The 14088-nt window shown below is 40.1% G+C and overlaps 1 protein-coding gene across 1 annotated transcript in view; it reads right to left on the reverse strand.

The window, feature by feature from the left end:
- lztfl1 (leucine zipper transcription factor-like 1) overlaps window positions 1–14088 on the reverse strand; it is a 77156-nt gene that overhangs the window by 2336 nt on the left and 60732 nt on the right. Inside the window, exons 4-8 of the mRNA XM_039691535.2 lie at window positions 9049–9106; window positions 2832–2903; window positions 2679–2744; window positions 2304–2381; window positions 1702–1860 (exon numbers count right to left, since the gene is read on the reverse strand). Coding sequence (XP_039547469.1) covers window positions 1702–1860; window positions 2304–2381; window positions 2679–2744; window positions 2832–2903; window positions 9049–9106 — 433 coding nt within the window. The remainder of the gene's footprint in view (window positions 1–1701; window positions 1861–2303; window positions 2382–2678; window positions 2745–2831; window positions 2904–9048; window positions 9107–14088) is intronic.

Raw genomic sequence — 14088 nt, forward strand, 5'->3', positions numbered from 1 at the left:
GAGTCATTCATTCAACCGATTTGTTCAAACGGGAAAGAAGCAAGTGATTGAATCGTTAAAATGACTCGTTCAAAACGCGGATTTCCTTCAAGAAATCATCGCTGTCTGTTGCATTGAGACTGCTATGGTTTCATTTTGAAATTCTAGTCGGCGAAATAAAGGGAAAACAAACAATATCGACAATGTTAACTCACAATGTCAATTTATTTTTAATTTAACTATTGTATAACATAAATATCACACTTGTGCACGGGAAAACGGCACTCTTACTGATGTGATATTCTAATATAACAACATGATATAAACATAAGGCAAAAACTAATTTGGGGACATACCTATAACCATAGACCTTATTCAGAGCAGCGCCATGACAGGTATGAAAGTGCGGCTGTGAGGGATAGACTTACTGTGTTTCCAATGGCATCCGCTGTAAAAAGCTGAAAAAAGCGGCTAGATTACTTACAATTTTCCACAGCTTACATTGTCGGGAGTTTTTAGTCAACTGACATTTCTTGGAAAGATATTTTTCCAGTGTTTCATGAGCAGAACAATCCGAAAACACATTAAATAACAGTACAGCCCATTGAAGAGATGCAAGTCTATCCCTCACAGCCTCGCTTTCATTCTCATTAAAAATCAAAGATGGCGCTGCCGTGAATAAGGCGTATAGACATAATAAATACATGTCTATGCCTATAACTGCTTATATAACTTGATTATATATTAAAATGTATTATTGTCAGAATAAATAAATTCATTGGGTGAAACTTAAAGATTATGGTTCAGACTGAAGCTGATTTTTTTTTACTGTCATCTGTTTTTAAGGTGAGTAGCCAAAACAAGCCTGAATCAAATTTCCAATTGTGATCAGGGCCCATATTTATCAAACTTTTCAAGTTATCAAGTACCATTTTAGTCTTAACTGCTGAGAATTTATGAAATTTACTCCTACTTTTATACTTAAGTATAAAAGCAAGTTATCAAATTTCTTAAAGCAAAGAATAACTCTTACTCTCGCAGTAATTTAAGACAGCTCGCAAGGTCTCTAAAGTGGTTAGGATTTGCCAGTAGGGGCTTGTGATGGCACTGAGGAGACAGAGATGTGTGCAAATCTTTCAAGAGAGGAAGAATGTTTTGAGTGTTTGACGACGAGCTGTTAATCAAATGAAATTGTTTATATACCATGTAATTTATAAGCGAAAATAAATGGCATGATTAACTCGATGCGTGCTATAGACGCATTTCATGTGATCAGGTTGGTATATCATTATGCATTCTCTTGAAAATTATTTATTGTCAAATGTGTGTAAACTCCTCTAAAGAATTTCACCATTCAATATGAGAATATTCTTAAATAAGGAAATCTATTCAGTGATAGGTCCATGCCAATGTCGTCATCCAAAATCCTGTTTGTGGCACAGCCAAGATCATGAATCATCTCTAAGACTGACACTTAAGATTTAGTCCCACACTACACATAAATTACGACAAGTCAATTTTTAGCAGTGTTCTTGGGAATAATTCTCAGAGGCTTGATAAATACGGGCCCTGATTTCATTTATATGTGGAAATATACTGAATATGGTAACTGATTTTTGCATTGTGATTTCAGGCTGAACAGTCAGGTCAGAATTCAGATTAGTGTCTGATAAGCGGTTCAGCGCTGAATCAAAATTTGCAGCGTGCAGGTGGCCTTAATACCTTCTCAGCAAGGGAGAGTTGCTCCTGGACACGGAGTAGGTCATGTTTAGCAGATACCAGGCTGTCTTGCAGGTCTTTTTGAGAAGCAACATTGGCATTCAGGGTCTTTTCAAAGTCAGCCTGCATTGCTGCAACTGTGCCTTCCAGATTTGCGATCTCCTGAGCACACATTGCAAACTACCAACGAAAAAAAGGTCTGTAAATATTTTGTCAATTTTACTGCTGTTTCTAAACTTTACAACAACAAAAAAAAAAACTTATATAGACACACATATAGTACTATGCATGTGACAAATACAAATAAATAAATAAAACAGCACATACCAAAGAGTTCCCATGAAGCCAAACAGAAAGTCATAACGGAAATGGTAAGAAATGTAAATGTAAATCTTATAAACAAAATATGAGAAATCATATTGCCAATGAAGAGAAATCTGTGTGTTCACAGGGGCATTGACAAAGGCTCAAACACAATCCAAATGTCTACTATGGAATCAAATCCATGCCGCATATATTTGCAAAACAATAAAGTATAGGTCTACTGATAATAAAGCTGAAGGCTAAAATTGCCAACTTGGCTAAATGTGTGGTATATTTTATACCTGATGATCTCCTTGGCTTTTTTGAAGGGCTTTCAAGGCTCTCTCTGCTTTGGACTTGTCATCTAGAGCACTCATGGCCTAAAAAACAATCATTAAAGACATAAAAGATAATAATGTACTATAAAGTGGTGCCCAAACACTATTTGGACATTTAAGCCACAATTAAAAATGTCTGAATGGCATGGCATTAGATACAACATATCAGACCATGTGGATTTTAAAGAAACAGCACATACAATTTTAGAGCAAAACATTTCATAAAAATGTGTCTGCTGGGTTTTATATGAGAAAATAATGTTGTTTAGGGTGAAAATACTTTCTGGGGCCATAGTATGTATAATGTTTACCAATATACTAAGACATAAATGTATTTACCTGAGATTCCAAAGTTCTGAGTCTAGCTTTCAATTTGTCATTGTCCTCTTGTAGTCTGGAAATCTCCTAAAATTAAAAAATTAAAGACTTTCTCTGTTAGTGTTCATTTATTTACAGTACATGTGTACTTGTTCTAATTTAATAAGAAATTACCTTCTGGAGTAGTTCAGAAACACCTCCTTCATTCAACGGTGCTAATTTTGGCTTACTGGACTCCTGATTTACCTAAAAGCACACAAAAGATGATGAAGGTAGTATCTCACCATGGAGAAGCATTCTTAAAATGTAGTCCTTGCTTATTTAGGACACGTGAAATCTAATTTTTGATCAGACTTAGGATTGTGGTTCATTAGCTTTGAAGCCTTAAATATGCTCATCTAATTTACTTCTAAATTTGCTAAATAAACAATGCATTTCATGGAATTTTTCATTTGAACTCATGACCATGACAGAAACGTCTCGGTTACATATAGTAACCCTTGTTCCCTGAGGGAGGGAACGGAGACGTAGGTCAGACTGACCTATAGGAATCTCGCTAGAGAGCCAATTTGCTTCGAGTGAATCTAAAACAAGCCAATACACATTGGCGTGCAATCATTTGCAACAGCTGCGCGTCCTCGTCAGCGCGGGTATATAACAAGCGGCTGTGTGATTGCACTTCAGTTTTTTGCTGAGGAGCCAAACTTGGGAAGCTGGCCCCCCGGCAGGCAGCAGCAGATGTGGCGACAGGACCTACATCCCAGGAGGATGCAACGCCTCTCGTGAAGTGTGCATGCAACCTGAGCGGGCAGGGCACACCTTGAGCTTGGTAAGCCAAGGCGATGGCATCCACTATCCAGTGGGCCATCCTCTGCTTGGAGACAGCCTTTCCCTTCTGCTGGCCTCTGTAACAGACAAAGAGCTGGTCTGAGGTCCTGATGCTTTGAGTTTTGTCCACGTACACACGCAGAGTGCGAACGGGACAGAGCAAAGCCAGGGCTGGGTCTGCCTCCTCCAAGGGCAGCGCTTGCAGGTTCACTACCTGGTCTCTAAAGGGAGTGGTAGGAACCTTGGACACATAGCCAGGCCGGGGTCTTAATACCACGTGGCTGTCACCCGGCCCGAACTCTAGACACTAGGGGTGTAACGGTACATGTATTCGTATTGAACCGTTTCGGTTCGAGGCTTCCGGTTCGGTACGCATACAAACCGAATGATTGCTTGGACCATTTTTCCTGCCGGCAAAATTCGTGCTGACGCGGCCAACACAATGTTGCGCAACATCAAATCGCAAGCGTAATGAAAACAGAACGAAACTACTCATTATGTGCTTCATGGATCGTTTATCATTTCGGACCAGCAACATCTGTGAAGCGCGAGCCGATCTCGATCAAGCAACACTGTTACTACACAGCGCTGGGAGATCCGGTAAAGAAAAGATTTGAATTCTCCACTGAGGTAATAACATCGCTGCGAGATCTAGTGAGAAGCATTCACATTTCTCCGTTATTAACCGTAGATCTCTATTAGATCAAACAGCGCTGTCGTGGAAACCAGGAGAAACATTGTGCCGTGAATGAACTAGTAATACTTTTGTCCACAGACCAGCAACATTCACCATGGATTTAATATAGTAACACTAACTGGAACCAGTTTGGCTGGAATGGTGAAATGCTTTCAAGTACTTCACACATCTTTTTCCAGCACTTCAAAATTTAAATATTATATAAATAAATATTTAAATGTTATTTTTAATATGATGACCAAAACATTATTTGTTCATCCTTCAAAGATGACCCCCATTTATAAACCTGAAAGTTTCAAGATCTAGGAAAACTCACACTTATTTAAAAATATTTTTTCTTTAAAGAAATGGGAAATTTCTCTGGCATTTCTTTCTTTTTGCTGTATCGAAAACGTACCGAACCGTGACTTTAAAACCGAGGTACGTACCGAACCGTGATTTTTGTGTACCGTTACACCCCTACTAGACACGATTCTTCGAATCGAAAATGCGTGCAGGTCTCCTACCCTCTTGACAGAGGCCAATGCAACCAGTAGCAAAGTCTTCATGGAAAGAAGCTTTAAGTCCACTGATTGCAAAGGCTCAAAGGGAATGTCCTGAAATGCTCGGAGCACCAGGGAAAGATCCCAAGAGGGTATGGAGGGGGGTAGAGTAGGATTTAATCGTCTCACCCCCCTAAGAAACCTGACAACCAGGTCGTACTTTCCAACTGTTTTGCCATCGATGTGGTCGTGATAAGCTGAAATAGCAGCAGCATGGACTTTGAGGGTGGAGGGAGACAGTCTTCGCTCCAACCCTTGCTGCAAAACGGACCTTATTGAACATCTTCGGGGGTCTTCTCGGCGAGAAGAGCACTAGGGATGCACGATATTGACAAAAATGTGATATTGCGATATCGATAATGAATATTGCGATATCGATATTAATTTCAATATTTTTAAATGGATGTAAAACTACAAAAGTTATAGGAAAATGCATCAAAAAAGATTAATAAATAAAACAAGTTCTTACAACATAAGGTTTATTTTAACTGACAGTCATATTGGACTGGTACAGCATGAATAAATAAATAATAACCATGTCTACAGACCAGGACATGTTTTACTAGTTGTACCAGGTGTAAATGCCATGTGAAACGTGTGACGTATTTGAATCTAATCGCTCAAACCACTTCAGGAGGAGGTCTGGGCCAGTCAAAACTGGATAAATGTAAATACATCTTGTTATTGAATAAACCACATATGTAAAATGTACTCCTTCCAAAAACGCTAAAAAGGAGAACTTTACAGGCTTTTCATGTTATGGCCAGATATGACGACGCGTGCGACTGCAACACGCATCACCGCAGATGAGCAGCTTTTCATCAAGCCAACGCGCAAACTATCGCAAATCAAAGTGAAAGTAAGTCGCAGACGCTTCTCACACAGTTATCTTCATTAAAAGTAAATAAACGAACTGATCTTATTTTACCTGATGATCATAAAATGCAGCTCATAACTGTTGCTTTCGGTGACGTGCACTCCATTAAATCTGCATATAGCGTGTGAATTGAAGATCGTATTTTGATAAATCAGATAGCTATCCGATCAGTGAAAACGCATTAGGGTGGCCTGATGTTTATATTTGTGCGCCGGTGTGCGCGTCGAGCCGGCCGGCAAGTGTGTGTGTGTGTGTGTGGGGGGGGGACTGTGTGGTAGTAGAGCAAGTGAGAGAGTGACGCGATTAGCTTTGAAGCGAATAGCGACTCTATATTGAGAAAAACAAAGTGTCTCCCCTGTTCTTTCTGACCACTGTGGGAAATCTGTAACATGAAAAGTTAAACCTCTCCTTGATTTCATGTTGTTTATGGAGGAGAATCAGGAAATGAATCGGAGGAAATGCAACGGTGCCGGACGCATCATAAACAAAGAGCACCACTCGACGAACAGGTTCCACTTCTGGACGGCGCCCGTGCTGAAGTGATGGTGATAAGTACCTCTGGGGGTAATTCACCTAGAACCTCCGCGTCCCATCCAGGGACCATACATGGAGTTTCCAGAGGTCTGGACGCGGGTGCCATAGGGTGCCCCGTCTCTGAGTCAGAAGATCCTTCCTCAGAGGAATGGGCCGGGGGGGGACTGTCACAAGGAGCATAAGTTCTGGGAACCAGGTCCGAGTGGGCCAGTAGGGAGCCACCAGAAGGACCTGCTTCTTGTCCTCCCTGACTTTGCACAGTGTCAGCCTCGAGGGTTCGGGACCCGGTGGAGGGTTCCACACGAGCTCGACCCTCTCGGCGGCCCGGGAAAGCATGGCCATCATCTCCGGGTCCGTATCGGGCACCGCTGGCACCCCTGAAGGAGGTAGCGGCTCCGACACGTCGTCCGCAGAGACATCTGACCCACAATCTGATGTGGGTCAGATGTCTCCGCGATCAACATCTGTTCATCGCCGGGAATGCCAAAGGAAACAGTTGGTACACACCTCGTGGATGGTCCACCGCGCTCCTTTGGCAGCTCACATGGTTGCGGAGACTGAGAGGAGTGAGGGTTCCTAGGGGGTTGGTTCCCCGAAGGAAGCGCGCTCACTGTAATCCTCAGGTCACACTCACAGTCACAATCAGAAGCAACGCTCACATGAGGATTGGAACGGGGTGCCGGCACGGGGACTCCGCCCCTTTGCAGGAACGAGAGTCTGGACCTCAGCTCCGAGATGGTCATCTTCCCACAATCGGTACATGACTCATCCACAAACGCTGCCTGTGCGTGTTTGTAAGCCCAGACACACAAGACAGTGTTTGTGACCATCCTGCGATCCCAAGTAACGACTAGGGATGTCCCGATACCACTTTTTCACTTCCGATACCGATACCGATGCCGCACCTTTGGCTTTTGCCGATACCGATATTAGTCCGATATTTTTTTTTTCGTGGTCCGACGTGCCGTATACGGCCCACAGGGTGGTTTATAGGTTTAACTTTGTGAAAGACAAAACAAAACAAACACAAAAGTAAACATAATACATATCTTTGGAAAGCTGAGAAACTCGTGATTCGAACGACGTAAACCATTTTAAGATACAATCAACACAGCGGGCACAATCTGTCTCTTTGTCAGACCACCAACAGCCAAAACAAACCAACACAAACTGGAAGAAACTCACCAATTAGCCATCTGTTAGTCCACATTCCAACAAAAATGGTTTGGTTTCACTGTAAAGCGTCCATACAATCCAATTTGAAGAAGTTTTTAGTCCAAAACAATTGTATATATGAATAAACATCCATGGAATGTAAATAGTAGCATTTCGCGTTAGCCGACAGCGCTATCACAACTTCGACGCACTAATGCTACGTTCACACCGGACGCGAATAGGGCGTCAGGCGCGAATGATTTCAATGTTAAGTCAATGCAAGAAAAATTCCTGCGGCGCAAAGGCGTGGAGCGCGGCGCGGAAGACGCGAATACGCCTCATTCGCGCGTCAAGTTGGCTGAACTTTGGCGTGAATTCGCGCCGCGTTAACCAATCAGGAGCCTAGCTGCTTGCTCACGTGGTGAAGTGTCTGGATGCTTCAATAAATTATTTTGTTAATATGACTAAATGCATGGTGGGATTATGCACAACAAAGCAAATGTTTCATCACTTAAAACATTATTTCTATATGGAGACATGTTCATTTTGTATTGAATGTTATTCATTCCATATCTAGAAATAGTATTATGTTGTAAAGACAATCAACATATGTGCATAAATTCGTGTCTGGACGTGAGAGAGAGAAAAAAAATCACAGGACAGGTTAATAACTTTTGAAGGCTGGCTCTATTTATTATCAAAACAAAAATAAATGACAGCTAGATTAGATGGATGAGGGGCCGGGCGAGGGTGATCCTCGCTCAGATGCGGGACAACAGGTCATCAAACTGGGCGCGTGACAGGCGGAAGTACCGCTGACAGCGGCCGTCATCCAGCGCAGCTCCTGGAGCGAGCAAATGGTGAAACTCGCCAAACGGTTCGGCTCCGAAGGGTCCGGTGGACACAAATATACGGCGACGATGATCCCCACGCCGCTGTTCTGCTATCCAGAGTAAATACAGAGCGGTAACTCTCTTGATGAATGCTCGGTCGACATAAAAACAATGACCGCCAACGGATTTTGATTCTGACGCGCGTCACGCGCGTAAATTTCGCTTCAAACTTGAAAGGAAGCGCGTCGCTAGCGTCACTCGCGTTGCTTTCTCGCGTAGCTCGCGTTGACTATGTAACGGCCCTTACGCGCGCCAGTTTCGCTCTTGACACGCAAAGCGAGAGTGATTCTCTGCGCGCGTGTGCGTAAACACAACAATCATCACGTGACAGGCTGCGCCGCTAAACTGGATATCGCTCATATTTTTTTCTCCCCTCCGATCTCCGATCTAGCGTTCTGGGCCGGTATCGGCGCGATACCGATGCCGTGGATCGGATCGGGACATCCCTAGTAACGACCGCATCCGGAAACACACAGATAGAAAGTCATCTTTAAAAAGACGCAAACTCTGTGTAAGCGCTTTTAGGAACTGCTCTCGAAATTGGCTCTCTAGCGAGATTCCTATAGGTCAGTCTGACCTACGTTGTAGTGACTGACCGATAGGGAACTAAAGTTATGTGGCTACAAGATATTAAGGGAAGTTATGTTTTGACTGTTTATTTTTGCTGTTATCATCAGACTAGCATGAAAATCTGTTCTTAAGAACATCACAAGCCATGACAATCTAGAACGACAAAAGGCGTGAGTCACACTTTAACCTGTAAAATGTGTGAAATTTGTGCAGACTGATACAAATAAAACAACTTAATAACTGACTACACTTATCAGAGACAGGTGTCTCCTGTGCAGACCTGTAATGAGCTCACCTTGCTGTTGGGTTTGAAATCAGTCTTCTCAAACTCAGCTACTTGTTCCAGTAACTCTCTAATAAGATAAGAAATTAAAAAAGGGAGGGAATGAGAGACATCTAAGGATTCATTATGAATGTTGCACAATATATGAGCGTTATCTTAGTTATAATTAATTTTAAAGCAGTCAAATCATAAGAAATCACACTTTTCTTTGATACTTTGAACAGAGTATCCAAGCTCCTTTTACATACAATGCAAGTGAATGGGGACTGGGGCTGTCAAGCTCCAAAAAGACAAAAACAATCATAAAACCATTTGACCGTCCATTCACTCCAGTGTTTCTCTTCAGAATACTTTTGAACATTGTGTAGATATGTAAAATAAACATCAGTATTAGGAAAGAATGGCTGAAATACATTTTTCTTGATCACTTTAGTCAAATGGTCCATTTAATTCTAAGATTCAAAGGAGGAAGAAAATGGTCATTAAAAACAATATTATGACTGCTTTAGCACAAAATACATAATGGACCTTTTAATGGACATTAAGAAAAAAACATTTATATTTTATAAACTTTTTTAAACGTATAAAACATTAATAAATTTAAGTTGATGTTGCGTGTTGATGTAAGCCACAGAAAAGACACATCAATAACACAAATCAGATGCACCTGCTCGAATTCTCTGTTGTGGGTGGAGTCAAAGAGGGGAAAGAGAATAAGAGCCTCTAAAAAAAACACACATAAGTACATGTCAGTTACATGATTCTAAATGGAAAATAAAGCCCCTCCTTCTCCTTCTGAAAACAGTTTGTGGTAGGCAAAACATTTGGCTGTGCGTGCGGTCTGTGAAGATTGCGGTGTACACATGCAATGGGTGTTTTCCCTGTGTGAGGCCCATCCCTGATGTACCAAGGAGGGAGGATCATACACAAACACATACAGTTGTTTATGCAAGTAATGGAGACGAAACACACTTAGCCACAAACACCATCATACTGCACAAGCAACATGTTACAGTAAACAAAAGTAAAAAAAAAAAGTAAGTGTTTACGTGTGTGAATGCTGCTTAGCTCTCTCAGATCTGTGTTTGTAATTTTTACTGTTGACCAAATTTAGTACAGTGCATAATTTTAAAAGGACAACAATTCATTTTCTCATTATCTACAAAAATAATAATAAAAGCAGCCTATCACACTATCTTCCAAGTCTTCTAAAGTATATCTTTGTGTGAGGATATACACAAGAACGACAAAAAGAAGGAGAAAAAAAACAAATGGGTTTAAACAAATATTAGGTAAACCACCTAAGGATGACTTCATTTTGGTGTTCTAAACATAATTTCCTCAAAGCACCCCCCCACACACACAGATTTTTTTTAGTATGACAAAGCCAGTTCTTTTCACATTTTTAATACGTAAACTGTGAGTACAAAAATAATAGTGGTTAATCAATATATGAATAATTCCCTAAAATTGTATGTTCTATATCAGAATCAATAATGATTGGGGGAAGAAATATAATTTGTTTACTCATATTTTTTGCATTTTAATTTAGATTAGAGTTTAGATTAGATCTTTTTATTACTTATTAATAATGTTTGCTAAGGCACCCAAGAGGGATCAAGCCCAAGAGGGATCAAGCCCAATGGTTGAAACCGTGGTCTTTAAGCATTTACAAGAACAGAATGATGTTAACAGGCAACATTGAACTGTTCTTTACTATTTAAACCATCCTTAAACATATTAAGTGGGAACCTATATTCATATACCTATACTAATATATTACATTACAATATATTACAATATATTATATTACATATAACATATTAATACAATATATTAGCACTAGGATAAAAGGGTGGCTTACAGTGAGGGAAAATAAGTATTTGAACACACGGATATTTTGCAAGTTCTCCCAATTATAATTCATTGAGAGGTCTGAAATTGTCATTGTAGGTGCATGTCCACTGTGAGAGTCATAATCTAAAAAATAAAATCCAGAAATCACAATGTATGATTTTTTAACATACATTGTGATTTCTGGATACAGCTGCAAATTAGTATTTGAACACCTGAGAAAATCAATGTATGGTACAGTAGCCTTTGTTTGCAATTACAGAGGTCAAACACTTCCTGTAGTTTTTCATCAGGTTTGCACACACTGCAGGAGGGATTTTGGCCCACTCCTCCAACACAGATCTTCTCTAAATGAGTCAGGTTTCTGGGCTGTCGCTGAGAAACCCAGAGTTTGAGCTCCCTCCAAAGATTCTCTATTGGGTTTAGGTCTGGAGACTGGCTAGGCCACACTAGAGCCTTGATATGCTTCTTACAGAACCACGTTATCCTGGCTGTGGGCTTCGAGTCATTGTCATGTTGGAAGACCCAGCCTTGACCCATCTTCAATGCGCTAACTGAGGGAAGGAGGTTGTTCCCCAAAACCGCAATACATGGCCTCGCTCCTCCTCTCCTTAATACAGTGCAGTCGCCCTGTTCCATGTGCAGAAAAACACCCCCAAAGCATGATGCTACCACCCCCATGCTTCACAGTAGGGATGGTGTTCTTGGGGTGGTACTCATCATTCTTCTTCCTCCAAACACGGTTAGTGGAATTATGACCAAAAAGTTTTATTTTGGTCTCATCTGACCACATGACTTTCTCCCATGACTCCTCTGGATCATCCAAATGGTAATTGGCAAACTTAAGACAGGCCTTGACATGTGCTGGTTTAAACAGGGGAACCTTCCGTGCCATGCATGATTTCAAACCATGAAGTCTTAGTGTATTACCAACAGTAACTTGGAAACTGCAGTCCCAGCTCTTTTCAGGTCATTGACCAGCTCCTTCTGTGTAGTTCTGGGCTGATTTCTTACCTTTCTTAGGATCACTGAGACCCCACGAGGTGAGATCTTGCATGGAGCCCCAGTCCGAGGGAGATTGACTGTCATGTTTAGCTTCTTCCATTTTCTAATGATTGCTCCAACAGTGGACTTTTTTCACCAAGCTGCTTGGCAATTTCCCCGTAGCCCTTTCCAGCCTTGCGGAGGTGTACAATTTTGTCTCTAGTGTCTTTGGACAGCTCTTTGGTCTTGACCATGTTAGTAGTTGGATTATTACTGATTGTATGGAGTGGACAGGTGTCTTTATGCAGCTAACGACCTCAAACAGGTGCATCTAATTTAGGATAATAAAGGCATTTTAAAGGCAGACTAAAGGCGGGCATACACTGTGCGATTTACGTCCGATTTTGAGCCGAATTCTGACTCATGCGACTCTTTTTCATGTCGGACCGATTTTCAGCTTTGTCAGCTTTGTCGATTTTCAGGTCGATTACAATAATTCATTGTAATCGACCTAAATGTTTTAGACAATTTTTAATGAGGAGTAAGATTATGTAATATTTTATTATCGCAGCACGTTGGTTATGTGCTGTGAAAATATTGCGTGGCAAATTAATTACAATAGCGGATCAATTTAATAATAAAATTAGCCTATAGGCCTCCCCTAATAATTATAATACAATAATACTAATATAATCAAATGCATAAATTGAAAATGCTAAATCATCTTGATATTGATAGCAGATGCTTGTTATGTTTTAAGCATTTTATTTTGGAACTGAATATGTTTCTTAAATCACACAAACTTGTAAAGAACAAGAACAATAGAAAGCTTCTATCTCAATATTATGACCTATTCCCCAATTCCTCTTAATAACCTTATTATTTTACCTCTTCATTTACTATGTTTGTATGTTTTTTTTTCTTTTCTTTTCTTGTTTTTGTTCTTTGTTTTTGGTATGGTATTGTCTGTACAAATGCTTGATTGTATATTGATGGTTTTTCATGTTTGTACCAGTTGTTGTTTTCAATTAAAAAAAAATAAAAATCCAGGGGGTTATCGCAGATATTACACGTATAGTGTGAGCAGTGAAGTCGCAGCTCGACGATCGGACCGTACAGTGTGAGCACATAAAACCTGAACTTGGCTTTGCATCACATGCGATTTACTCGTTGAGTGTGAGTAGGTACCTTGCTGAAATTGCACAGACATTGCACAGTGTATGCCCGCCTTAACAGGTCTTTGAGGGTGGACAGGTGTTCAAATACTTATTTGCAGCTGTATCATACAAATAAATAGTTAAAAAATCATGTATTGTGATTTCTGGATTTTTTATTTTTTTTAGATTATCTCACAGTGGACATACACCTACGATGACAATTTTAGACCCCTCCATGATTTTTAAGAGGGAAAAGTTGCAAAATAGCAGGGTGTTCAAATACTTATTTTCCTCACTGTATTAGAATTGGCTGGTCACTATTCCACCAGCTGTATTACTTAAATCCAGCTTGTTCATTCTTTCATTTATTTTATCTTGAGACCACTTTTTTTTTTTCAAAGTACACATCATGCATATGGCCATTCACATAGCGTCACGGTATTTATTGAAAAAGTATGCTAATCATTAGTTTATTTCAAGTGAGAAACTATGCTTACATAATTACCTATTCCTCCTGGGTTATTTACCTATTTAAGTAAATACAAATATTTGTAATATTAATAATATTTATAAAACATTTTAAATAGGATTATGGTTATACATGTATAACTAAAAATGCAAATAGTGAATTATTGTACAGGCCCATTCACACCAAGATATAAATATAAAACTAATAACTAATCTAATTTACACCATCAAAATCCGATATTACTTCCATATAAACCTCTGTGTCTTATAATTTATGTAAATTTAAACCAAAATTTGTAGTACATTTAAAACCCTACTTCCTCATCGAGTGATGGGCTTCAACCCAATCTGTTTGTCAAGCTCATTTATACTATTGGACCAAGCATTCTCTCTCTATATAAATTGCAGTCACAGACAAGTGGATGTGTTCCTTCGAGCCTTCATCATCAACATAAAAATCTGACAGCTTCAAGAGTGAAAGTATAACTTTCAGCTGACCTTTAAGTATGAGGCCCGACCAGATCAGTAGGAAGGATATGGTTTTGACTCTGAGAGTGGAGCAAGAGTGCATGGGTCACAAATATGAGAT

The sequence above is a fragment of the Pimephales promelas genome, chromosome 22 (assembly GCF_988280905.1).
Source record: "Pimephales promelas chromosome 22, fPimPro1.hap1.1, whole genome shotgun sequence".
Taxonomy (NCBI): domain Eukaryota; kingdom Metazoa; phylum Chordata; class Actinopteri; order Cypriniformes; family Leuciscidae; genus Pimephales; species Pimephales promelas.